The 27579-nt window shown below is 39.5% G+C and overlaps 3 protein-coding genes across 7 annotated transcripts; 2 read left to right on the top strand and 1 right to left on the bottom strand.

The window, feature by feature from the left end:
* The first annotated feature begins 475 nt into the window (after positions 1–475).
* On the top strand, positions 476–9342 carry eif2b1 (eukaryotic translation initiation factor 2B, subunit 1 alpha). 2 transcript variants are annotated; one of them, XM_023276802.3, is made up of 10 exons: positions 476–598; positions 842–872; positions 956–1057; positions 2230–2366; positions 4888–5004; positions 5080–5192; positions 5269–5337; positions 5589–5664; positions 7809–7934; positions 9094–9342. In XM_023276802.3, exons 1-10 carry the CDS (start codon positions 491–493, stop codon positions 9247–9249), a joined length of 1035 nt encoding a protein of 344 aa, XP_023132570.2. In that variant the 5' UTR covers positions 476–490; the 3' UTR covers positions 9250–9342. The 2 variants fall into 2 exon arrangements, with proteins under 2 accessions (XP_023132570.2, XP_023132569.1); XM_023276801.2 differs by having other exon boundaries at positions 551–639.
* ddx55 (DEAD (Asp-Glu-Ala-Asp) box polypeptide 55) lies at positions 4998–17270 on the bottom strand. 3 transcript variants are annotated; one of them, XR_008604609.1, is made up of 17 exons: positions 17067–17270; positions 16936–16986; positions 16563–16649; positions 16360–16451; positions 15769–15831; positions 15068–15217; positions 13617–13809; positions 13451–13533; positions 13090–13221; positions 12916–13008; positions 11761–11875; positions 10817–10985; positions 9569–9855; positions 9344–9482; positions 7554–7632; positions 5973–7122; positions 4998–5876 (listed from the first exon to the last, which is right to left on the bottom strand). XR_008604609.1 is itself a non-coding variant. In XM_035951237.2 (16 exons), exons 1-16 carry the CDS (start codon positions 17172–17174, stop codon positions 6918–6920), a joined length of 2046 nt encoding a protein of 681 aa, XP_035807130.2. In that variant the 5' UTR covers positions 17175–17270; the 3' UTR covers positions 4998–6917. The 3 variants fall into 3 exon arrangements, 2 of the variants coding, with proteins under 2 accessions (XP_035807130.2, XP_054875455.1); XM_035951237.2 differs by having other exon boundaries at positions 4998–7122; XM_055019480.1 differs by having other exon boundaries at positions 4998–6200.
* A 3024-nt stretch (positions 17271–20294) lies between these two features.
* tmed2 (transmembrane p24 trafficking protein 2) lies at positions 20295–26057 on the top strand. 2 transcript variants are annotated; one of them, XM_023276809.3, is made up of 5 exons: positions 20295–20632; positions 22800–22992; positions 23151–23168; positions 24346–24453; positions 24548–26057. In XM_023276809.3, exons 1-5 carry the CDS (start codon positions 20453–20455, stop codon positions 24670–24672), a joined length of 624 nt encoding a protein of 207 aa, XP_023132577.1. In that variant the 5' UTR covers positions 20295–20452; the 3' UTR covers positions 24673–26057. The 2 variants fall into 2 exon arrangements, with proteins under 2 accessions (XP_023132577.1, XP_023132578.1); XM_023276810.3 differs by lacking the exon at positions 23151–23168 and having other exon boundaries at positions 20297–20632.
* The last annotated feature ends 1522 nt before the right edge of the window (positions 26058–27579 follow it).

Here is a 27579-nt window from a genome sequence, read left to right as displayed (position 1 = left end):
TACTGTATTGTCATTAACTGTCAGTTAATGCAACAGACTCCAACTCCATGTGCGAACAGCAAGAATCACTTACATTAAGGAACACTTGCATTTACTTAGAAACTAAATGCTAGTGTTTTAGAAACCATGTGGGGCTTTGTTTTACAGTCATTTTACATGACAGTCTATTCATGTTGCTTTTTCTGGTGGTTTTCTTTGTCACTGCCAGCATGTTGTGGCCATTCTGCAAATTTTGAGGCAATTTATGTCTTTGTAGTTATTTTGTTTATAAGAAATCGTTGAAGCTATTTAAACATGTTTACATCTTTTTACAGTAGTTCTGTTTCTGAGTTAGTTTCCATGATTGCGTCATCCTTTTGCATTGAGTTTGCTTTGTGCCTCTTTGGGGCAGATTTAAATCTCTTTGTAGGCGATTAAATACAAATAATTACGAACCCCCGAGCTATTCACGGTTTTTACACTACATATTTTCAACAAATCCATCTCAGCCATGAATATTAGTTCTTCACATCGATATTTCCGACAGCACCAGAAGACGGCACGCTGCTGGGGAGAAGGAACGTGCTGCGTCATCATTGTGCGACACGTCAACACGCAGGTCTTTGCAGGATGAGCTAGCGCTGTGCAACTCAGCAAATAGTAACAAAACTTTTCAGATTGAATTTAACGTCCTTTCCTGCTGTTTTCTGACAACTGTGACTACTGTTGTTAATTTTAAACTTTTATTTCAAGTCTTGTGAGTGTTGGGACTGAGACGGACCCGGTGGCTCTGGCATGTGTCTGAAACTGTGGACTCACTAAATCCTGTAGAATTCACCTGTGTTGTATTTTCACATTACAGACGGAGGCTGCTTTCAGAATGAATGAAGAAGGTACACTGGCTCATATATCTCCTTTCCTGCCATGTTTTGTGTTCGGCAATATTAACGTCAGTCTGTCATTGTGTCTCCGTCAGAGCTGGTGGAGTATTTCAGGGATCAGATGAGGAAAGACCCGGACATGGCCTCTGCTGTGGCTGCTATCCGCACTCTGCTGGAGTTCCTCAAGAGAGACAAAGGTGGGTTTTAAACATTTGCCTTCCTGTACAACCAGTATAGATATGCCAAGTCTAGATAAAGTGGAATTTACTCTAGACAAGGGGTAACATTGTGTCGATGGCGAAAAAGCAGTGAAAGTTTTTTTGAAACCGTTTTCTCAAATAAAATAGTCAGTCTCCATGTTCCTGTTAACCCAGTCTAGAATTGCAAAGATCCAGACCTTGTGTACTGTGGTGTACACTGAAAAAACTGTGAAATTAGCTGTCTTTTCACTAGTAAAGGAGTGTTTTGGACAGCCTTTATACTCTCCCTTTCAATCTAGTCTAGACTTGACATGTCCAGGGTTAGTAGTTTTTGATCTACACATGGTGTATTGTCATCTAGATGTGAAAAATGCCTATTTGTCACTGTTTTCACAAAGACAAAGATGCTTAACAGTCTTCATATCTTCCCTCCATACCTAGTGTTGATTTGACAAGTTTAGTTATAGTGGTTTTTGATGTAGACCTAGAGTAATGTAGTCAAGATGTGAAAAAAAACCTGAAATTGCCATTTTTAGACTGCTTTTACAAAGTAAATGGTCCCTGAAGCAGTCTTTATATCCCCCTAGTTAAGCTAGTCTAGGCCTGCGAAGTCTAAGTTAAGTGATTTTTGATGTAGACATGATGTAATGCTGTGTGGATGTGAAACACATCAGTGAAATTGCTCTTTTTACACAGTTTTCACCAACCAAAATAGTCTTGTAAACAGTCTCTATACACTCCCTGTTGATCTAGTATAGATGAGAAGTCAGTATAATGTAGTATAGATGAGACCACATTACACCAGTTCTAGATCAAAACTCACTATGCATAGTGAGTTTTGATCTAGAACTGGTGTAATGTGGTCTAGATGTGGGGAAAAAACGGCGAAATTGCCCCTTTTTGCTTTTTTCCACAAATAGAGAAACTGTGTTTAGCATCTCTGGGATAATCAAGTCCAGATTTGACAAGTGTAAATATAGCTGTTTATGCTTCCGACCTGGTCTGAAGTGGGCCAAGGTGTGAGGAAGCATCTGTGGCATTCTCAGTAGCTTGAAACTGTGTTCTGAACAACTACTGAAACAACACAAGGGGGATATGTTATGTTTGAATACTGGGGGAAATTCAGCATCATCTGCACATATTCTAACAAACTGTCTCTGTGCCTTTAGGAGAGACCATCCTGGGCCTGAGAGAGAGTCTGACATCTGCCACTACCTGCCTGACAGGAGTGGACTCCTCTGTGGCCGTCTCCTCAGGAGGGGAGCTCTTTTTGCGCTTCATCAGCCTCACATCACTGGAGCACCAGGTGAGAAAAGACAGCTTCATGTTCACTATTCTTTATTAAGTTCTGAGTGAGATGGTCAGTCTCCACCAGGTCTGTTGTGCAGATCAAAAAAATACTTTTGCAGAGCAGCTGATGCTGTTTTCCAAATAACTTTTTTGAGACATTAAAAAGAAAAAAAAATCATACACCAATCAGCTACAACATTAAACTACTGACAGATGAATTACTTATCTGGTTACAGTGGCTTTTGTCAGTGGGTGTGATATATTAGGCAGCAAGTTAGTGTAGCATGGTGGTATTTTTATTTAGCAGGTTACACCAGTATCTGCTGCACCTTGAGCAGCCTTGCTACCATGACAAAATCTGGTTGTATTTAGAGGCTGGCTGATACGACCCAACAGCTAGGGTTAGCTGGGTGTAACAAAAACGGCCAGTTGTCGTTGGTTTAGGTAAAGCAATTTATTGCTCAGTGACAAATTTAACACAAAAGTGATCAAAGAAAACAAGACTGGTGGGTGTTGCTAAATCAAAGAACCAAATAAAACCAAACAAATGCTAACGGAGTTCTTACACCAGCTAAACAAAAAAACCTCAAGTCCTTAGCCAAACTTAAACACAATTGCAGCACCCACCGCAAACATTAGAAACTAATATAAACTTGTGACTAGTGCACAGAATTAACTCCTTAATACTGATGGTCACAAATTCACACACTTTCATTCATACTGCAGTTGAAATAGCATATGCATTCCTCCAATGCCAGTTTGTGCATATTCAGTATGTACCTAGGAACACTTTGTAAGCACTGGTTTCTCATAGGACCAGTCAGAGTGGGACCTACATTATTATATATCAGTTATTGTTATTATATATCTGTTCTATGCGTAATAGATAAATTAACAATCTCCACTTATTTTAGCATCAGTTGGAAAACAAATAACATTTTTATATAATTGTAGATAAATTCAAGCATCAAGGGGTTAACTAAATAAAACTGGTGCCTCAAAACACATTTCCAACAAAACACAAATCACCACCCCTCAGTGGCTACAAAACACACACAAAAGACACAAGTAGCTTCTCACCTGGTTAGTCAGCTGCTAACAGAGGTTGCAGTGTTTACCAAGACTTTAGAAACTCTGACCGAATTAGCTGCTGCCAACAGAAGCTTGACTTCCAGGTAGCCAGCTCTCAGTGGCTACGGAACACACAAAACACAGAGACACAAGGGTGAACTGGTCACACTAAATCCTAGCCATCCTCACTGAAAGTTTGGTTGTAGGATTTATCCTCTCCAGGTGTAATGACGGCTGCAACCGGTTGACTGAAGGTGGAGGGAACTGGGTGGTGGCCCAATCAGGCAGGTCGGGAGGCGGGGAGAACAAATGCTGGAGTGCAGGTCTTCAGCTCCAGACTCATTAGCTGAGTTGACTGGCAGCTGGGGTTCTGGAGAGGCTCTCAAACCAGCCACAGCTGGACCTACACAGGCCATCTCCCCATGCAAAGGCCACAAAAAATCCACCACAGAAACAAGACCGCACACAATCACCTGTGGCCGTAGTATTGACCTATTGTGGATTTTTGTGACTGACAACAATTTTCGGGAGTAAAATATTCAGTTAGCAACTTTCTTTGAACATAGCCATTGATTCTGCATCCCAGTCCAATCAGCTGTGATACATACTCTGCTACATGTGCTGTAGACAGTGCTGCAAACCCTGGAGTCAGAGCTGCTCTACTGGACAAACTATATATGTGATGACAGCATTTCTAAATTACCTCAATCATCTTTTTCTGTAATAGGTTGAAAAAAAAAAAAAATCAAATCATTGCATCTTGGATACCGATACATAAGTAATAGACCAAAATGAAAGAGATGCTGGTAGAGCTCTATTAACATTTAAGACTGGTGATGATTTAAATATGTTAGATCAATTTTTTATCAAATCACTTAAATTAATTTGTATTATCAATTAGAATTAGATGCATGGCCATGTGGAGCATTGTTTTAAACAGCATTTTGTGCTTCAAAAGAAAAATCCTCAGAAAACTGCAAAAAAAATGTTAATTTTCACCACAATTTTACCAATTACTTTGGAAATTATTCCAGACTGAATGGGGTGGTTTTGTAGGAAAGTGCATCTGCGTAAGGAAGAAATAATTTCTGAAAAGCTGAAAAAAGCCATTCGGAAACTTTCTTGTCGATTTTAACACTGGCAAAATCATTCAAAATAGTTTTTTGCTTTGGATGGCATTTGTATCTGTCTTTGCAATCTCCAAACAGAGCTTTGTAGTGCTGACTTAAATGGTCACACAGATTAGTTGTGTTGCCTCGTGTAATGCGCAAGAATCGCTCGACACTGCAGGCAGACTATTTGTTTATAGTCAGCATCATCCGTTCTGTTGCTGTAATATTTCCATGAAACTAATGTTGCTTTTTTTAAATCTTCCTTTTCAGTGTTTCTATTTCCGTTTTTTGGTTGTTAATTGCAAGAGAACCAAAGTCTGTCTCTGCTTAAGTCTTTGTTCTTCACTTCATCAGGATCTGTCTCGCTGTAAGAAGGTGATGGAGGAGAGAGGAGAACTGTTTCTAGAGAAGATTTCCATGTCCAGAGCAAAGGTTGCGAAGCTCTGTCACACGTTCATCAAAGATGGCGCTGTAAGTATATGAAACATCTTATTTTTTGCTCTTTACATGCAGTCGGCACGGTGACTCATTTTCCCTCTCTGGCAGAAAATCCTGACGCACTCGTATTCCAGAGTCGTCCTCAGAGTTCTGGAAAAAGCTGCCGGCGAGAAGAAGCGGTTCTCTGTGTATGTGACTGAATCGCAGCCTGATGCAGCTGGGTGAGTGTCTGTAAACTGCACTCCACTTTTATTCTTGGGGACAAACACTTATTCAGCCCGTTTCTTCTTTATTCAGGCGGCAGATGGCAGAAGCTCTGAGGAAACTCAATGTTCCAGTCACAGTCGTCCTGGATGCAGCTGTGGGGTAAATATAGTTGTTATCATCATTTTGTTTTAACACTTTGAACCCTAAAACTCAATCGGTCAGTTTGAAAGGGAAGTTACAGTGCACAGAGGACATTTCTGAGTTCTCTGTACTTGTAGATATGATTGTGGTGTTTCCATAGAGGAGCTCAGTGTGAGGAAACATGTCCAAAAACTGCTTGGAGTTCAGAGGGCTAAGTGTCATTAGGAACCTGCATTAATCCCATATTTTTTTTAAATAATCTGTTGCAGGTATGTCCTGGAGAAAGTGGATCTAGTTATTGTTGGTGCGGAGGGAGTTGTGGAGAGTGGAGGGATCATCAACAAGGTAAGTAAATAGTCAGGGGCCTGTCACACTTAGCAAGTTCATTCTATAGAACATAATGGTTTAGCATCACTACACTATCATTCATATAGAGGAAAAAATGGTTTGGTGTGTTTGTGTATCTTTCATAAAGTGAGCTCACCATTAATAAATTGGATACGTCACTTAAAAAAAAGTAGCAGCAGACTCAGGACTGGCGAAGATTTTGAGGACTCCTATGCAAAATAAGGGACAGATTTCAGTTACCTCAAATATGATAACTTCTCTTCAAAATAGTTCATTATGTACTATTTGCACAGGATTAGTATTACCTGAGGATATCTGGTTATTTGTGAATTACTCCCCCACGTCTGTGTTTCTTGCAGTGCATTTGCACGGGATAAGCCAAGTCTGTATTTTTCTCGAATTTACTGACATTGCAGCCCGGATATGATGTCAAATCTGTGCACGTCGCAACATCCGGTGGTGTTGCTGGTGTATAGTCGTCATGTCAACAGTGGGCAGCTTTGTCGGGCTAACGGGCCATCAGGGCAATAAGCCTGTTGAAAGATAGGCATAGAAAAATGTTTCTTACCACATACTACTACGCATGTCGTCCATCTCAATATCCTCCGAAATGTCCCTCTTCTTGTTGACCTGATTTTGCCAGTTCTGCGAGTGGTCCATAGGCCTATTGTGTATCGACCTACTCCTGCATTTGCACCTAAAATGCTGTCAGTAATTTCCACCGCAGTCTCCATGATTCAACAGGGAAAGAGGTAGAAAAAGGTGCGCAAACAGCAACTAAAACACCCCCCAATCACTGAGATGCAGATTTGCACGGGGCTAGTATTATCACAGGACGTCGGTGTTTGGCGAAATGTGTTAGGTAATTTGCGGTGGAATTTTTACTTTACAAACTAGACATGGCATATTCGCACGGGATTAAGATCACAGACAAATCACCATTGGTCCCGAGGTAATACTAATCCCGTGCAGATGGGGCTTTAGATTAACTTAGAGCGATATGAGAAGAGGAACTTGGGATGGAAGTATCTGATGTATTCTGGAGCCATGCTCAGACTAAAATTTATGGAACATCCTCATGTGTCCATCCCAGTCTGATACTGTTCAAAGACTTTTATGGAATCTATAACACTAAATCTAAATTATCTAAAATCTACCCTGACGTAGAAGACAGATGTGAGCACTGTAATTATACCCCAGCAGATATGGCACATATGTTCTGGACCTGTCCTAAATTGAGAGACTTTTGGTTATCTGTTTGTAAAACTTTGAACGATGCATTTGACTCCGAAGTGAAACCCTCTGCAGAAATGGCCATCTCTGGAGGTGATAATACTCAAATGGCCACTAATAAAGAAACTGTTTTTGCTTTTGCATCCCTTCTGGCCCGTAGAAGAATAGTTGTACGGTGGAAATCTCCTGATCCGCCGAAGGCTACGGTTTGTTAGGTTATTTCTGAAATTGGAGAAAATAAAGTATTTCACCAGAGGATCAATTGGAAAATTCCATAAAATTTGGGACCCGTTGATTTTACATTTCGATAGACTTAGCACTCTTCTATAAGACCATATGTTTGTGGACAGCGATGTAAGGCTTAATAGTACACAATTATGGTCCTTGTTTTCAGTGGAAGCCAAGATTTTTTTTCAAGAAAACCTCAGAAAACATATTCTGTTAGCTGAGAATGTGCACAGCTCAGAGAGAGTCGTAAGGAAAAGTAGTGGTTAAAGGGAGACACTTCTTACAGCCAATTTAAATCCCAAACTCTGAACAGAACCTCCTCTGGAGCAGCTGTGCAGCATCAGTTACCATGGCGATCTAGCAGGTTATAAGAGAGCAACCTTCATGACACTGGAAAAAAAAAAAAAGATTTGAGTTCTACATACCTCACCAACACATTAGTTTTGCTTTGTGGTATAACTGTCAGGGTTTGATGACAAGTTTTCTCACCAGGCCAAATAACAACTGGGGAAAGGAACAAAAGCTTGTTTTAATTGAACATCCTAAACTTAATTCACTTGTTGATCCAGGCCCTTACATAACCCACGAAACTTGCTTTGTGATACAAGTAACGGGTATGAGATAAATATGTTGTTTGTGATACAAAAAGAGACCTCCATGTTTTGTTTCTGTTCTTGCAGATCGGCACTTATCAGCTGGCGTTGTGTTCCAAAGCTCACAACAAGCCCTTCTACGTTGTGGCGGAGAGCTTCAAATTCGTACGTCTGTATCCACTCAACCAACAGGACGTGCCAGATAAATTTAAGGTATGACTTTGTACCACAGACTGGATATAAAAGCAGGGCTGCAGGCAACCATTATTTCCATTGTTGACTATTTTCTTTCTTAATCGATCAGTTGTTTGGTCTGTAACATGTCAGAAACTTGTAAAAAGTGTTGACCCAAAGATAATCAGTTTACTGTGATAGGAGGAACAAAACTGAAAACATTCACATACGAGAGGCTTGTTTTCTGAATAACTCAAGTCAATTAATCAGTTCTCCAAAAGTTGATTCATTTATTAGCGTAAAATTGCTTAATTGTTGTAGCTTTATATAAAAGGTGGATGTAGCGACGGTGACATCACCCACTAGTTTTGAAACCACAATTAGTCCCAGAACTCTGTGATTGCATCTCAAACAGTATTGACAAAAATAAATCTTGCTTCAAAGAAAATCTTTTGCAAATACATACAAAATGGACAAAGTATTAGTCAATACACTTATATAGAAGATTTTTTTTATAAAAATTTGAAATTCTCTCGAAGGTAAGTCAAAAATAAAATAAACTGATGTCATACCTTCCAGAAAGACATACAAAAGTTCTGCTATACATTACAGTTCCACTTGGTATTTAGTAAATACTTATTTAGTTGATGTTTATGCTGCATTTAGTTTGAACTGCATGCTCCAACTGCAGTCCCCAGCTGCTTTGTAAATTCCTTATCTGATGATAAGCAAATAACATTCTCCATGGTGTAAAATGTCACATTACACGATTCTTTCAGACTGAATCTGAAAAATAAATTAATCAGTGGCTTATGCAAACTTAGCATACCTTTCTTTACGATCAGTTTTTCTTTAAATGGAACCACAATTTACTAAATGAACACTATGCTGTACTGAAGGAGACTTGAAACTAGTGATTGAGACTGTAGACATATTGGGGAAAATGTTAACTGTGGTAACAGATGAAGTGAGAATTAAGGTAATTTTTTATGATAGACTCCTGTACAATTGGACTTCTTTTTGCAGCCATTTCAGTCGCCCCCTGCTGGCTGTCAGAGAGAATGCAGGTTTAAGGCTTTACTTTTCAGACCTGGAGGCTACATCTATCTTTAATATCTAGTCTACGCTTGACACTTATTTTTTTCCCCCAACTTTAGTCAGAGGATCGATCTTAAATGTATTGTCTTTGCCTTCACAGTACAAAGCAGACACCCTGAAGACTGTAGAGAACTTTTCAGAGGAGCATCCAGTGATCGATTACACCCCTCCCTCCCTCATCACCCTCCTCTTCACCGACCTGGGAGTCCTCACTCCGTCTGCCGTCAGCGATGAACTCATCAAACTTTATTTATAACCATCCTCCAATAAAAGCCCTTTTCAAAAGGTAATCAAATGCCAAGTGATTTAATTGGTTTCCACTTGAATACAGCTGCTTTGTTATTGTTCACCTGTTTTGTGTTTTGATTTTGGTCCACTGGTTAGCTGTGTCTCAAAGTCCTCTTCGCTGATTTGACCTTTCTTTAGTTTCTTGAGAAGGCGAGTGTCATTTAAAAGCTCCTTCATGTCTTCATCTTCCACATCAGAGCCCTGCAGAAACACAGAGGTTAAAAGGAGCCGTGAATACTAAAATCTAGTTGTGTGATGCGTTTATCAGCAGCAGTTAATGAAAATACCTCGTCATGCTTCCTCTTGGCATCCTTCTTTTTCCTGCGTTCCTTCTTGGTCTTCTGTTTGGACCAGGCTTTATTCTTTTGAAAGTTCTTTTTGGGAAGGATCATCTTGTCTTTCTGCTCAGCCAGCATCTTCTGCCTCTGCTTCTCCCGATTCTTGTCCTTGTAGCGAATGGTGTCTGTATCCACCGTCATCTCAGTGAAATCAGGAAATGTTTTCCCCCTCAGTTCTGGCATCTTTGGCAGGCGAAGGAGCGCAAAGCCACGGGCCAAGGAGGCAAAGTCCAGATCTAAACAAAGAAATGTGGTACAAATTGTTAGATGTGTCTTTAACCCTCTGAGCACCAAAAGCTGCACGGCTAGTTTGGGAGACATGCTGTTCTTAAAAGAATTGCTGAAATTCCACTATTTATCAGTGCCAGAACGTATAAAAACAAAAGAATCGTCAGATTTGACTTTCCTATAGTCCTCCAACTACTTATCTTTAATCTGCAGCTCTGTCTGGAAACTAAAACAAATGTTTAAGAAATTGCGAAAAACAAAATGTATGCTCGAACCAGATTCTGAGAAAAACTAAATTGCGCATTTCTCAGCGTAACCACAAGCCATTAATGATTCGGCTGCAACCAACAGTGATGTGACAGTTGTTCAGACTTTTCAGCTGAACTGCAGTCTGTGTTTACAGACACACAGGAGACATGTTGTTCCTGTTTTTTTTCTATTTCTGTAAAATAAAAAAATGTAAGAAATTCATTGTTTTTCATGATTTATGGCATTATAACTGTTATATTTCATAAAAGACAACTGGGTCATTACATCTGAAATTATCAAATTTACGTCAAAGTTATTTTTGGGCCTTTTTAGGCTTTATTATAGAGGACAGTGAAAAGAGATACAGGAAACGGGGAGAAGTGTGGGGCAAAGACATGCAGTAAATGGCTATGGGCTGGATTTGAACCCATGACCAGGGACTATAGCCTCTGTTTATGGGTCGCCCGCCCAGCCAGCTGAGCTATCAATTTTTTTTACACCAACTCCTGCTCAACCATCTCTGAGTTGCCTGGAATGTTTATAGCATTATAGATAGATATTTAAAAAGATACTTTTATTTTTATTGCCTGTTGACCCACATTCAGGATTTTTTCACACATTGAAATATGACACTGAAAAATGAGCCAACAGTAAATCAAAATGTGACAAGCACCCACAATAAGCTTTAAGTTCAAAGGGTTAAGCTCCCTTCTTTCTAACCTTTGACTCTGAAGATGAGGCTGCACTCGTGTTTGGCGTAGGCCTGGACGTAAGAGACAAAGGCCCTCATGCCTCTGTCAAACATGGCACGGTCAGCCACAGCCATGGCTTTCACTTTGGGCAGCACGTCCACAACGTCACTTATAGGGTTCATCTTCTGCAGCGGACACTGAAAAAGATGTTGGTAGCACATTTATTTTTCAGCAACATCAACCATCACTAGTTTCCTTTAAATTTTCCTCAGAATTAAAACAATCTACTGGAAATTACAAAAATATTTCCAAGAAAAATCCATTGCATTTGATTTTTATCATAAGGGGAAAAGGAGAAAGAATTAGTTGCAACAATTATGTGAGTTTTTAAGGGAAAAAAACCAACAACAATCCTGTGTCTTTGAAGCACTCCTATCAAGCTATATTAGGATGGAAATAAAGAGCTAAGGGGGCATTTACAATAACAGTCGTAAAACCTCATGAATAAAACAGGACATTATATTTGTTCAGAAAACTTTTTAAGTCATGCATTGACACAGGTTTATGATACACACATAATATCCTATATTATAGACTGAAAACAATCACAATATTAGACTTTGGACAACTACTTTCTGATTGTAAAATCTGGATCAATATATTCTTGTACTTTATTCTCATACGTAATATGATGGATTAACTATTTAGTAGGTATCATATCTGACAATTATTCATCTGTGCTTTCACTCACTGAGTGGAAATTATAATCCACCCAAGCTCTAATTTTTACTAAGAGGTTTACTTCACTTGAATGCTTAGCTTTTGTTTGTTTCAGCGATCAGATTAATTTTTACAATAACATTCTGTCTTTCCACTGTGTGAAATTTCCCTCTGTTGGCTTACTGGGTGAGTTGAAGTAAAAAGAAGAGCAACAGCAAAAGTGATTGATTTCACCGTTTTCCTTGGACTCACCTTCTGGTTGATGGACAGGAAGTTGACGTAGGATTCCTCCATTGGCAACAGAAAGACGAGGGCGTTGCCATAATTACCGATACGTGCTGTCCGTCCACATCGATGTACGAAGGCACTGAGACACACAAAAGAAGTAAACATGGGCAAGAAGAAAAAAAAAAACCAATGAAACATCGCAAAGATGTGTTTTAACAAATGAAGACTCCACTTTGGTTGTGTTTTTGCTGCCACAAATGCTCTAACCCATTTTTAAAAAAAAATAAATAAAATTCTGCACTCCTTGGTGTAACAATGAAGCCCTGTGACCAACAGTCCCATGACAAAAATTCAGTGACTTCAGCTAAACTGCAGAATGGAGACAAGCATGGAAACAAATAAGACAAGAAAAGCTCAGAGTGCAGTACTCCGCCAAGGCTGCTCAGTCATATCATTTCAGACAGATTAAATCTTTGAAAAAATTTGTGATCCGCAGCAGTGGATTTAAAGCAGGATCGCAATCATGCGATCATCAGCAGGCAGCTGACGTAGTGTTCACTTGTCACAGTTACAGTGACGCGTGCCGCTATCTCATAATGATACAGAAATCTTAAATAAATCTGTGGAACCAGACTATAAGCCACATCACTGCCAAAATCTAATCACTTGGTCCTTGTGTCATTTCTGACCTTGACTGACAATTTCATCCAAACCCATTTGTCCATTTTTGAGTAATGTTGCGAACAAACAGACAAACCAACGCCGGTCGCCACATAACTCCGCCGCGTTCCTTGGCGGAGTAAAAACATCCATGATATATACCATTTTTCCAGTACTGGTCGTACCTGTGGGCTCTTGGAAGATGTTGTACATGCTAATACCAGGTTTACAGATTTTTTTGCGAAACAAAGACATGCAACTTTTTCCTTCTTTTTATAATTTATAGTCTTCTGTGTCATACTGCACAAAATAAATTTGAGTTCTCTCTATTCTAGTCATGGTTGTGCTGTCTCCACAGAGGTGCACAACTTTATCTGCAGTGAAACAAATTCGCCCACAGTGACGAAAAGCGTGACAGGAGCTACAAATTCTTAGAAACTGCTTGGAAATCCGAAGGTTAACTGTGAGACATGTTGGTATTCTAATTCGACCTTTTACACCCAGTGGTTGTTTCCTCACCTGGCGCTGCTGGGAGGATCGTACTGCAGCACCCAGTTAACATCAGGGATATCAATGCCTCTGGCCATGACGTCTGTACACACCAAGATCCCACTGCAACGTGACAAGACATGATATATAAACAATACAGCTAGATTAACTGCCACACAGAATGACACACAAAATCATTTTTACCTTTTCAGGGTGCGAAAGTCAGCAAAGATGCTGTTGCGCTTGTTTTTCATCTTGCCGTGGATGCAGTGGACGGTGACCTTCTTGACCAACACCTCCAGAGCTCGACCGTAGTACTCCACACATGCACAGGTGCTGATAGTGAGATAGAAACAAATCACACCAGTCAGTAACTGCAGACTGAATCAAACTTTCGTCACTTAAAGTCATGTGTCAAGCCCAGAAGAGCCTTATAAATTAGGGTCAGTCAGTGTGTTAAGACTCTATTATCACTTTTTACTACAGATAGAAGTTGTATGCTTTAGCAACACAGGAAGACAGATTAAAATGTGGAATGTGACTTAATAAAGTTTCTACCAAATACCTAAAGAAGACCAGGTGTTTCTCGTGCTTGTGTTGCCTCAGAAAAGCTACCAGGTTATTGAACTTGTCCTCTGATCTGCAAATCTGAAATGACAACATGAGAATGTTTGTGTCACCTCTACACTTTAGTATGCGGCTGACCAACACTACATCACTCCCACACTCACAGTGTAGTAGTTGGAGAGTCTGGAGGGGGTTTTCTGGGTGGCGGCAGCAGCAGCCAGGCCTTTCTCTTTGACCGTGATGCGTACAGGGTTCCTGAGGCCGGCCCTCACCAGCTTCTCCAGCTCCTGAGTCTGCGTGGCTGAAAACAGGCCTGTACGCCTCTGCTTGGGCAGGTAGCTCAGGATGGTGTTCAGACTGGACACACAAACACTCTGTTAGTGGTAACATGACATTAATACACTTCAGACTCAGTATTTGGACAGCTGCATGTTTTGCACTTCAAACTCAGCACATTAAGTTTGAAAATAAATAACGGATATCACAGTAATGTTCCAAACCACAAAACCTGCAGTTGGCTTTGAAAGACGTTATCTTCAAAAATATCACCAAAATTCCAGCATTTTTCTGCCAGAAAATGTATACACTGAAAGAATCATCATATTTTCAACTTTAAGTTCACTGGCAAAATGAATCAAATCAGGAAATTACCTCAAACTCTCTCTTTTTTTTTTTTTTTTTTTTTTTTTTTTTTACAAATTTGCAAACAAGAAAAGCACTCAGAGAGCACAGTATTCTGCCTAGACTGCTCAGTCCCGATAAGTCCGAAGCGGTCGATTTGTGGTAGGATCGCAATCATGTGAACATCAGCAAGTAGCTGACATAGTGTTCACTTGTTGTCATAGTTACAGTGATGCCATGCCACTATCTCGCAATGATACAGAAATCTTTAGCAAATCCGTGGATCCAGACTATAAGCCGCATCACTGCCAAAATCTAATCACTTGGTCCGTGTGTTGTTTTTGACCTTCCCTGAAAATTTCATCCAAATCTGTTAGTACGCTTTTGAGTAATGTTGCGCACAGACAGACAAACATACGTCGATCGTCACATAACTCCGCCTAGGTTCCACCTCCTTGGCGAAGTAAAAATAAACAGCTCTTACCAGATTTTGTTAAAAAAAAAAAAAAAAAAAAAATCAAGACACAAAAGTAATATATCTATAGTACATAGAACTATTCTTTCCCAGTGCTGGTAACTCCTGTGGGTACCTGGAAAAGGTTGTACATGTTTATTAACATAATGAAATTCAATTCTTTTTTTCACGGCATTATAGGTGAGTTATTCTGTACTTCTAGCCATGGTTGTGCTGTGAAAAATGAGCCCACAGTGAATAAAAAGGTTCAGAAGGTTAAACATTTAGTTACCAAGTGTCCAGTTACTTTTGCATCCTTATGTTTGAGCATGATGTTTTAGGTTGAACCTATCACAGTTAGTGGTGTACATATACTAAACTTAAAGCTGACATTTTGAATGTAGTATCCATTATTTTATTTTAACCTGAATGTGCTGAAAAACAGAGCCTGAAGAACCAAAAAAAAAAACCCCCACAAAAACTTAATATAGTTTACATAATAAAGTATTTAATAAGTAAATATACATGTTGACGCTATACCTGGCCTCAAAGCCCATATCGAGCAGTCTGTCAGCCTCGTCCAGCACCAGCACATCCAGACTCTTTACTGAGCTGGCCAGGTCCAGACCGTCAGACTTCCTCCTGAACATGTCCTCCAGACGGCCTGGTGTCGCAATCACAATGTTTGCCCTGAAAAACAAAGACGCACAAATGTAAGTCGGCAAGAAGGACAATAATTCTGCTCTTTTTACTCTTATTAACTATTTGACCGTGGGATAGCAGACTTTACTTAAACAGCAAGAGATGGTGAATCATGTTTTTTATGTGCATATTTACTTCTATCCAACTGAGTTACATTAGCAAAGTCCAGATATTGTGCAGACATAAACAAGTGTGATCAAGTTCATTATCTGCAGATGTTCTCCACTTTTTTTCCTTTCAAATAAGATACGCCCTTCGACTGAAGGTCCTGGTATTTTTGGGTATCCAACAAGAACCTGCTTTTATATCCCAAACCAATTTCATTTTGATGAAAATGCTCAAAAACTGTTCCAGAATGACACCATTACAAACTATTGTTACATCTAGAATTTATTATTTTACTGTCTAGCGTTTGTTTTTGCTCTATATTTGTTCTACGTCATTATCAGCTTTTCCGCCATCTATGAAGCACTTCGAATTAAGTTGTTTCAAAGCTGCTACACAAACAACATTTTCATTGATAGGTTTGGCTGACATACCCCTGATCCTTGAACTTCTCCACATCTTCTATTGGGTTGCTGCCACCAATGAGTAAAATCTGCCTGAAACACAAAAAGTAGAAAAACACAAAAACAGATGGAGAACAGGTTTCTGAGAAATGATGCCATTTCTAACATTTACGCAACTGTGGTTTTTAGATGGCTGCACAGTGGCTCGATGGTTAGCACGTTCACCTTGCAACAAAAAGATCCCTGGTTCATGTCCCAGCCTTCCCGGCTGATCGAATTTGCATGTTCTCCCTCCAGCTTCCTCCCACAGTACAAAAACATGCTGAGGTTAAGTGGTGATTCTAAATTGTCTATAGGGGTGAAGGTGAGAGTGATTGTTTGTCTCTATATGTAGCCCTGTAATAGACTGGTGTCCCCTGCCTTCACCCTAAGTCAGCTGGGATAGACTCCAGCCTCAGCGACCCTAATGAGGATTAAGCTGATGATGGATGGATGGTTTTTAGACCTAAAGCTGAGAGGTACTGTTGGTTTTGCCATTATAGTCAATGGCCAGCAATAAGTAAGCAGTTGATCATTTCAGCTCCAAAACAAGAATATTCCCTGCAGTGACCTTCTACTTACGTAAACTGGGGAAATTTCTGAATAAACTGCTCCATCACTTCACTGATCTGGAGGGCCAGTTCTCTGGTGGGAGTCACTACCAAGGCACCAACCTGCAAAGAACACCATTAAACGCGTTTTCAAGGCTTTGTATTTATGAGACGTTAACTCTGCGTGTTAGACAGCAACACTCCCAGCATCCAGGAAAGAGCCGCCATCCTCACCTGCATCTTCTTTAGTTTCTCTTCTCGCTTCAGGAGCAGTTCTATAATAGGAATGACGAAGGCCAGTGTCTTTCCACTCCCAGTCACCTGCAGTGAAATGAGTCAGATAACCACTCTGTGCATCTTCACAATAAGAGAACAGCAGACCTCAGAGAGCTGTACTACTTACAGAGCTTTACTACAGAAAAAACGTAGGTCTAAATCTAAAGTTCTGATTTAAAAAAAATAACTGTGAGGTTTTCAGGCAGATTCCAGGCTTTTTTGAGCACTCAGTCAACTGGACACACTGTAGGTCTGAAACATGTCCTACATCATGTCCTTACTCAGCTAAACCAGTTAACTAGCACTTCTGGTTAATTGGTTAAACACTTACCGCCTCAGCAGCCACATCTTTATTGCTCATGAACAGCGGAATACAGGCGGACTATAGAGAGAACAACATAAGATCAGAAGGCGTGTTTACAGCACAGGGCAGACACACGCTGTTTTAAAGTTGTCGCTCACCTGTACAGGTGTCATGTGCGTGAACTTGAGCTCATCGAGCGTTTCGAGAATCTTCTCGTTGAGTTTAACCGGTAAACTGTCCCATGTTCCGTCTGCCGTGTTGGCCATCCTGCAGAGAAAGCATGAAACACAGCATACAGCTAAAGGTGTTAGCCGGCTGGTAGCTAACCAACTGCACGCTGCTCCTATTTCCCTGTGCGCTGATGTTTACAGTCCGGGTGGGAACTGAAGCGTTACTGCCCCCAGTATGGTTCCGCATCAGCATGTTATTTATATTTCAGCTTTTATCCAATGTCCTTTTCTTTGTTGTACAGTGCAGCTGAGGTTATCTTTTTGAAAATGTCATCTCTAAAGAGTTACATATTTAATTGTCATTTTACATAAATTTGGATGTAATTTGATAAAGCATGAAAAATACTAAAGAAATAATACAATAAATTTTCTGTTAAAAACAAACATAATGTGGCATTATTGGAAAAACACTTAAAATAACTGTGGGACTGTTAATTTACAGTAGAATACTGTCATTTTATAGACTTTTGTAACAATTTTTCCGGTCAAATTACAGTAAAATACTGACGGTTGTGGTTGCAATTTTTTTACTGTCTGTCTGTCTGTCTGTCTGTCTGTCTGTCTGTCTGTCTGTCTGTCTGTCTGTCTGTCTGTCTATCTATCTATCTATCTATCTATCTATCTATCTATCTATCTATCTATCTAAAGTCAGCTCTCATGTGGTTCTGGGGTTCTGGATCTGAATGTGAGACAGCTGGTGCTTTGTCCAGAGAAATTACTTCTGTGAGATTCATCAGTGAAACTGATGTATGACTAGACTCAGCTACCTCCAGCTCCTTCTGTGGAGCTGCTTGAGTTTGGTTCTGGACTGTCTCCAAATTTGTCCTGGCAAACTCTTTCCAACATAAGTGTTGTCAGCTCGTTCTCCCAGCGAAGCATCTCTTCAGTGTTCTGGCAGCACAAAACACCATATCATCAACAGTGTTTGTATATGATATGGAGCTGATAAAAAAGCAGCTTGTGTGATGGCGAAGCAGGAGTTTTTAACAGTTGTTAACTGTGTTTTGTTAAATTAAAGACAATAACTGGTAAAATCACATTTAAAAAAGTATTACTGGTCAAAGCTTACAGCTTTACTATACTATCCACATCAAAAATCTAAATGTATTTTAACAGACAGAAATTATTTTTTTGACAGTGTGTGACTACAAAATCACACAGTTTTACTACATTTAAATTTACAAAAAATATCATTATTTTACAGATATTTGCTGTTTCACCATTTTACAATTTTTTGAATGTTACAGTATTCCGTTGTTTTCTGGCATAGTGTTTGGCACCCATGCTTCCTTATTTTTTAACAATTTTTTTATGCTTTGTTTTTTTTAAACTGTGTATTGAAAGCACAAAACACCTCTTTAGTAGCCAGCAGCGTCAGGCAGTCTGAAAACGCATGTCTGCCAGTGAACCTGTAAAACCTCAGAGAAACTGTGCTCCCCAGATGTACCAGATAAATGTGTTGACAGATGATCCTGAGAACTGTTGATGACCACAGACATTACAGCATCAACAGCAGCTGCACAGACACTTGAAGGTTTTGTAGACACACATCTCTGCCAAAATCTGCAGATCAGATCTCTAATTGCAGTCATCTTCCACTGTGATGGGCTCAGTTCCCTGAGGGACATGCAACCAGAGGGCCCCTAGTACGGCATTTAATTATTTCATAGACCATCTCAGATGGCGCCTGAAACGTAGTGATTGTCAAAAAAAATTTCTCATGCAGCTAAAATCTGTGTCCTCTTTTTGTAAACTACTCAGGTTTTCCAAGTATAACCAAGCATGGAAGTTTAATAAAGGTTTGAAATCTTGACAGTTTCATAATCATCTCCATTCATTCCACTATGGAAAATAGTGCTACTTCAATTATGCATCCATTTCTACAACAAATTTCATTTTTTCTTAAGTTTTATCCAAACCTTTTCAGATAATTTTTTTTTTATAATAAGAGTTTGAATATCCTTTCAATTACGCAATTTACTCATATTTTTCCTTTGATTGCACCAAGAACTCTGAGTATGACTTCAAATTGTGCATAGCCACAGACAGACATCATTGCTCCGAACTGTGTATCTGATTGGTTACATGTCAAGTAATAACCTGTTGTTACTGCTGCAGAATAAATGTTGACAAGTTCTCTTTTAATTGAACATGTGTGAAACAGAAAAACAAGAAAAGCACTCAGAGAGCGCAGTACTTCGCCACACTGTTCAGTCGTATGATTTCCAACGGATAAGTCCTGATAAGTACGCAGCGGTAGATTTGTAGTAGGATCACAATCATGTGATCATCAGCAGGCAGCTGACGTAGTATTCACTTGTTGTCATTGTTATAGTGACACTGTGCCGCTATCTCGCAATGATACAGAGATCTTTAACAAATACATAGATCCAGACTCTAAGCCACATCACTGCCAAAATCTAATCACTTGGTCCTTGTGTCATTTCTGAAATTCCATGAAAAGTTCATTCAAATCTGTTCTAATTCTAACCCCCTAACCCTCAGTTTTTGAGTAATGTTGCTAACAGAAAAACAGATCGACAAACGTAAGCTGATTGTCACATAACTCCGCTGCATTCCTTAGCGGAGTAACAAACAATCTAAGAAATAATTGTTTTGGAGTTGATACCAAGATTTTAATTTTTCCTGCAAATATACGTCAGTTCCACATATCAGTGATTGGTCTCTTTGATTTCTAATAATCAGAATGGGATCGGCCTTGAAAAAACATATCAGTTGACCCATAGTCTACTTCCCCTTCCCCTTCACCCTCACCCCAACCAGTGGAAACAGATGCCCAACTTTCCTGAATCTGACTCTAGTGGAAGTTTCTTCCTGTTAAGGAGGGAGTTTTTTCAGTTTTCTCACTGTCTAACAGCGCTGCTCAGAGGGATTTTTAAATGTAGTTTTTATGTTTGTACTCTCTTGACCTAACTATGTGAAGAGCCCTGAAATGAATTATGTTGTGAATTGGTGATGTATAAATAAAACTGAATTTACGTCTGTGAGGCTAGTGTTATACACTGGGTTGACTACGGTATGTAAATAAACTATGAATGACTACAGTGCTTCCTCTACTCATAGGAACAGGTGAGGAGTCGCTTTACAGCCCTTACACGCTGTATGATGTTTGTCCCTCGCAGCTCGCCGTTTAATAAGACCGTACGTGGCAGTCGCAGAGCAGTACACAGCAGCCGAGCCTGTTGCGGCTTCTTCCTGCAGCGATTCTGTACTTCTAACTGACATCCTGCAGGTTCTACTGAAGCTTTGTACCATTGGACTCGGTGTAACTGTCGCCACGCACCATTTGAACCATGTTCACCGTGTCGGAGCTGGTTGTCCTGCTTGCCGTCCTGTCTGCCACCGCGTCCGGCTACTTCGTTAGCATAGACGCCCATGCCGAGGAGTGCTTCTACGAGCGGGTCAACTCCGGCACTAAGATGGGCCTCATGTTCGAGGTGGCCGAAGGAGGCTTCCTGGACATCGATGTCGAGGTGAGAGGTTTCACAGAGACCACATATTAGATGCATCACTTGAGAAATCTGTGTTGTTGTTTTTTTTGTTTTTGTTTTTTTTTTTTAAACCACATTAGCAGCAATGTGGCTACACAAGGCCTGTGCTAACCATGTTAGCTGTTAGCCGTCTGTCTGCGTAGCGCCCGATAAAAGTAGTTAGTTACGGTACCGGTTTATGGCGTTTACCTCGCTGCTGGGTGCAAGGTATATTAATTTCTGGACCAAAGGTATTACAGAAATGTTGTGTTTTGTTTTCTGGTGAATGGGTTTGACAATAATGGCTGAATTATTCATAATGATACAGGATGTGCAGCGTTAGCATTGTTGTGTTTAAGCTGCTAAGTGTAGCAGTGCTTAACAATTACTCGAAACATATTGTCGAAAGCAGGAACTGCATTTTTTGATGAAGGCAAAATGTGTCACCATATACCAATTCTAAATAAAGCACTGTGGTGTTATGCAGATGCACCTGCCCATAAATCATCATATTCTCCAGATGTAAAGGAGCATACTTGTTTGGCACAGACTGCAGCAAAAATCACATAATTATTATATTGTTTCGTGGAAAAGAAGTCAGTAACATCACCATTCTAATTAAAATCGCAACTTGTCTTTCAATATCTGTCTAAGCAATCTACTTGTTTTTGCATATCGTTCGTTAGTAGGACATTTAATGCATTTAAGTCTGAGCTTATGTTGACTTGCTTTTTTTATGTGGACATGATGCACCGTTAAAATATCTAAAATAGAATTGCGTAATTATTTGTTTCTGTCTTATTTGCTGCCATATGTTTCCCAAAGCCATCAGCACCTTCATGTTCATGATGGTAAATAGCCCATCTCGTTTGCTGGCGTCATCAGTCTTTGAAAGTGACTGCATAAATTGTCTGTCAGGCACCATTCCATTAATTTGAGGGCTGCTGAACATGCGGCTTCTTGTCTGTATGAACATCCTGCTCACTTTAACAGTTGCAAGGGCAATCCTAATAAGTCTGACCTGCTAACATTTCACTTGGAGCAACAAGTCTGAAGTGCATGCATTAACAAATTGGCACAAGTGTACTTTTGAGTTGATTGAAGTTGTTTGGGGCAGACTTTTGATTTTTAGTCCAGTACAAATACTATTCAACAAACATCAGAAATAGCAAATGGCACAGTTTGCTGTCAAAGTCACAAGCCATCTTTGTCATTTACTCTGCTCGACATTTCCACACGTGCAGTATTACACAGCAGCAGGATCCATTCAATTGTCTCTAAAGAGAGAGAGATGCATATGAGGAACAACAGCAGTAAATTCATTCATTATTTGTAATTTTAAATTATCCCAACATGAACTCCATGAAGATCAATCGAGATCTTAACAGCAAATCACACTGTGTACTTTTCTTCACCTCAGATGGGTGAGCTGTACCACACAAAGTCACAGTTATAAGCTGCATTTGACTGATATTTTTTTTTTTTTTTTTTTTAACATCCTCGGATTGAGTCTTGAGCTCCATCACAGGTGTTGATGTTGTTTTCATTTTACTGCTGGTGAAGTAGCAGTTAAAATATCATCACACATAGGCAGAAATTAAAGTGTTACGGAAATAATTAAAGATTTCAGCACTTAGGTGTTTAGACAGTTTGATAAACTGCTATTAGTTCAGATTTAGTCATTTGTTAGTACATTGTTATATATTCTACATCACTTAATGTTCTGTCCAATTTCGTGTAACAGATATCATACCACGGTACTCTCTGGTGGGCATGTCTAAATGAAGATGTGAGGAACATTAATTGTGTTGTGACCTGTGTCTGAGTACCAGAAAGGTGTCTCTTTAACAAACTAATGAATGTTACTTATCCACACAGGCTGTGTCTTCTGTCCTCTATGATGTTTTTGGACCACTTTTGGAAAAAGCTCTAAATCACTTCACACAACTGAAGTACCATGTCTGTTTATTGAACAACATTCAGTTCAGACTTGTATTGAAAGTAACATAGAGTCACTAGTCTGGTCTAGTAAGATGTCTGTTACAACTTTTATGAAAAAATTAACAGGGTGCTCATTCAGACATGAAGCTGATGAATTCAAATGCCTTGAGATTGCCAGAACAGAGTGCCTGTCTCAAAGGCTAATACTCGTTTACTTTTCCTCTTCCAGATAACAGGACCTGATGGCAAGCAGATTTACAAAGGGGATAGAGAGTCCAGTGGCAAATACTCAGTGGCAGCACACATGGACGGAACCTACAAGTTCTGCTTCAGCAACAAGATGTCAACCATGACACCCAAGATTGTCATGTTCACAATCGATATTGGAGAGGCACCTAAAGGCCAAGACATGGAGACGGAAGGTACACAACAAAGCATGCTTCAGCCTTTTCCCTCATGGATTATGCTTAGTGCACTCCAAGTTTTCTCCTGTATTCTGTGATTGCTAATTCATTCTGTTTTTGCTTCTATCAATTTCTTCTTTTTTGACTTTATCTGGACACATTTTTCCTCTTTGTAGGTGGTGACAGCTGGGATGGTAGGGCACAGGGAAGGCTATTGCAAAGCTGATTTTGTGAAATAGACTTTTCAGTTTGTGATGCACTACAGAGTTTTCTCTAACCAGTGTTGTTTCCATAGTATAAACTAATACTGAGCATAAACATAAACAAGAAGGTGTGATGTTTGTGAATGGTTTGACTATTTGCACAGTGGAGCTGCAGCGATTACTCGATTAGTTGTCAACTATTAAATTAATCACCATCTATTTTGATAATGGATTTATCAGTGTAAAGAACTTTATAAGAAAAGAAAATTAAATTCTTTGAATGTCTTTAGGTCATAGTGCAGAACTACTGGGGGAAAATATCAAACAAATATTGTCATTTGCAGTATATTTTTTTGAATGCTTCAGGTCTAGTAGATTTAAAATGGGTTAGAGTATTGCCACATGACATGCCATCAAAGTATTACCTGCTCTGTGTTATGATGCAAGGATGAGAACTTAAAAGATGTCATTTGCTTCAAACATGGATTTATTAAATGGCATAGGAGATAGAGCAGTGTTAAGTTAAATAAGCTCATAATAATAACAAATAATTCCAATAAAAATAATAGAACCTTTATGTAAACAATCTCTGACATTGAATCAGGTGTCATTCATGGCTCAGGAGCAGGATCTAAGTATTACTCATTCTGCAGTAATGTTAACTTCAATTCAATTTTATTTATATAGCGCCAACTACAAGTCAGATTGTCTCAAGACGCTTTACAGAACCCATACGCCTGAATAAAGTAATAATAAAAAATAAATAAATCCTACGTCAGATGTGCTGCATAATTTATACCTTAAATTGCAGACTTTGTGATTTACTAATGGCATTATTTCAAGTATAGATTTGAAATTGATAAAATGTTGAGCCTCCTGTTCTCTGGAAAACACTGATCAACATTTTTCACTATTTTCTGACATTTTATAGATTAAACAACTACTCGATTAATCGAGAAAATAACTGATTACTGAACAATCATTAGTTGCAGTCCTATTGCACAGTGAGAACATGTATGAATGTCTTGGGTATTGTGACAGCATTGCCTCCTCCACACGTCACAAGTGTAAAAATGTCATGCATGTATTTCTAAAACCGACGCATGTTTTGGTGCACAGTCACTGTGTCTTGATTTATTGGTCACTGATTAACTTTTGCCTTTTTCAGCCCACCAAAACAAACTGGAGGAGATGATCAACGAGCTGGCAGTAGCTATGACAGCCGTAAAGCATGAGCAGGAGTACATGGAGGTCCGCGAGAGGATACACAGAGCAAGTAAGAACATACATAGTAGTCAGCTTGCCATGTTAATTTTAAGTACATGTTCACTAACTGTTTCTTTTGCGTCTTCTTCTTCTTTGCCTTCCAGTCAACGACAACACAAACAGCCGAGTGGTGCTGTGGTCGTTCTTTGAAGCTCTGGTTCTGGTGGCGATGACACTTGGACAGATTTACTACCTTAAGAGATTTTTCGAAGTACGGCGAGTGGTGTAGTCCGATTTAATGACCCCTCTGTGTCCTCCACTGTTTTCTCCAACACCAAGACAGTTATATACACTCTGGAAATGAGACTGGCAGTTTTGAGTAAAAGCCTACATTTGATCGAATCTCAGATGTTTTGTTCTCCTGTTACCCGTTTGGTTCCTTCTTTATAAATGTTATGTATGTTTGGAAAAAATGGCCAAAAGCTTCTGGGATAGATGGCAGTTTTCAATAGTTTTCCTTTTTTTTTCTTTGCTGTTTGGTCCAACAGATTCTTTTGTCCAATATTGATTGATTGCAGTTAATTACATGACTGTGGGTTTCCTAATTTTAAATATCTGTACCTGCAGTCAGATGAATAAAATCACTGGATAGGCATGTGTGCTGTCGCCACAGGAGTATGATAACTGAGTTTTAAGTGGAAATCTTGGAACCTTTTCAAATGGAAAAAAAAAAAAAAAAAGGCAAACAGAATGCATTATCATATTGTCTGAGATACAGAGGGTTGTGTTTCCAGTGTCAAAACCAAGTCAGACAATATGTTGGCAGGTATGTGATATCTGCCCATTGTGTTAATGCTCTCAAACTACAAATTACACTCCTGTTGAATAAATATCTGAAGGATTCACATTGCAGCTGGTCTTTAAGGGAAACTGTACAGCTTTTAGCACTGTCTGTTGATTCATAGCGATTCATGCCACCAGGGTTGGGGCTTCAGCGGACATCTTTTCCAGGAAAATGGTGCAGCTCACTCCCCATGTAGGTCAGAAAATGGCAACAGAGGAGTGATTTTTTTTTTTTTTCGCCTCACGTAGTTTAATTTTGAAACACTTTGATTTTACAAATTGGCTGCAAGGTATTGAAATGCTGAGGCAAAATGGGATTTTACCTGAATTATTTGGAGTACAACTCCAAAGTGAAGTGCAGAGAAAATACAAGTTACATGTTGATCGAAGCTGACTGGCTGGAGTGGTGGGTGGGTGGGGTCTGACACCTAATGACTGCTGTGTGCTTTAGTTGCTTTTACTATTTTGTTGAAGTCGGGAATTTTAAATTATACGATTGTATACAATTTTGGACAGTTTTTTCTGGAGAATATTCAGTGACATGCATCTCTTTGGATGATGCTTTTACATTCTTATTTACACAGACAAGGTAAAAATGGACATCCAAGGAAGTAGCTTCACATCTATCAAGTGTTGCATGGGACAGAATATGCTCCAGCTTTGTACTAAAAACAATTTTTGGTGAGCTCAGACAGGTAAGCTGCTTTGTGTACAGTCTGTCCTTTTTTGCGATTACAAGAAAATCTGATAAATCAATCTGTATAAATGTAGAATGGCTGTCTGTGGAAAATGCCCCAGGTTTCATAATAAAGCCAATATTCTATTCATTTATTTGGATGTCTTTCTAAACAGGTGTCAAGACCTAAAGATGACGTTTACATACACTGGAGTCTTAAATTTCTAAGGACTTCTACAACTCAATTTTGTAAGATAGAATAACAAACACGTGCATCGTCACAAATAAGAACCATGCATTTTGACTTATTAATGCATTTATGTTGTTATTCAAGTTCTGGAACTATGACGAAGTCTGCAGGATCAAAAATATACATAGAGCAACTTGCATTATCAGTTTTGGTGTAAACTATTTTTTTTTTAGTTACATGACCTGTTGCTTTGTTGTGATTACAATTGACTACAGCTGCTGACTCATCTGAGCCAATTTAAACAGGGCCCACTTGATACACTTATGAGACTCAGCCACGCACATTAAAATGGGAATGTCTAAAGGAGCTGAGCACAGATTTAAAGAAGCAAATCATTGACTATACCAAGCCAGGAATGCCACTTGGAACCATTTCATAGACACTTCGGAACCCACAATCAACTGTGCAAAAAATTAAGTATAAAGTGCATGGGACAGTTTTATCAGTGCCACGGTCAGAACACAAACACAAGCTGTCACCTGGTGTTGAGACAGTTGGTCAGGATGATAAAGAGTCAACCAAGAATCACCAAAGCTTTGCAATGAATTAGAAGCTGCTGGAGCACTTGTGTCCGTGTCCACACTCAAGTGTGTTTTACATCCCCATTTGCTGAGAGGCTGCCATGTAAGAAGGAAGCACTTTCTCCAGAAACAGCACTTTTATGCCTGACTGAAGTTTGCTGCTGATCACATGAACAAAGAAGGCCTTCTGAAAGAACATTTTGTGGTCAGATGAACAAAAATTAAGCTTATTGACCATAATGACCAGGAATATGTTTGGAGGAGAGAAGGTGAAGCCTTTAACACCAAACCTACCATCAAGCATGGTGGGGGTGGTATTATGCAGTAGGGCTGTTTTGGTGCCAGTGGAACTGGTGCTTTACACAAGGTACATTGCTGTGAAAAAGTATTCAGCCCCATCCAAATGTCTTCCATTTTTGCATATTTCTCATTTAAATATTCCAGCTCATCAAACTAATATTTATTATTATTTGCTAGTATTATTAACTTGTGATCAGGTTTAACCTCGTCATGGAGGAATTTTAGCCCACTCTTCTCTCCAGAATAGTTTTGCCACATTAGATGGTTCTCGACCATGAACTGTCTTTAAAGGTCTTGCCACAGCATCCCAATTACATTCAAGTCCAGACTTTGACTCATCCACTCCAAAACCTTTGTTCTTTTTGAGCCACTCAGAGGCGGACTTGCTTGTGTGCTTTGGGTCTTTGTCATGCTGCAGAACATACCTGTGCTTGAACTTTAGGTCATAAACTGATGGGTGGATATTCTCCAGGAGTATTTTCTGATAGAGAGCAGAATTCATGGCTCAATTATGACAAGTCGTCCAGGTCCTCTGGAAGCTAAGCAGCCCCAAACCATCACACTACCACCGTGTTTCACTTTTGGTATGATGTTCTTCTTGTGGAA

Source organism: Amphiprion ocellaris, chromosome 17 (assembly GCF_022539595.1).
Source record: "Amphiprion ocellaris isolate individual 3 ecotype Okinawa chromosome 17, ASM2253959v1, whole genome shotgun sequence".
NCBI lineage: Eukaryota > Metazoa > Chordata > Actinopteri > Pomacentridae > Amphiprion > Amphiprion ocellaris.
This window is presented reverse-complemented; position numbering and strand designations above follow the sequence as displayed.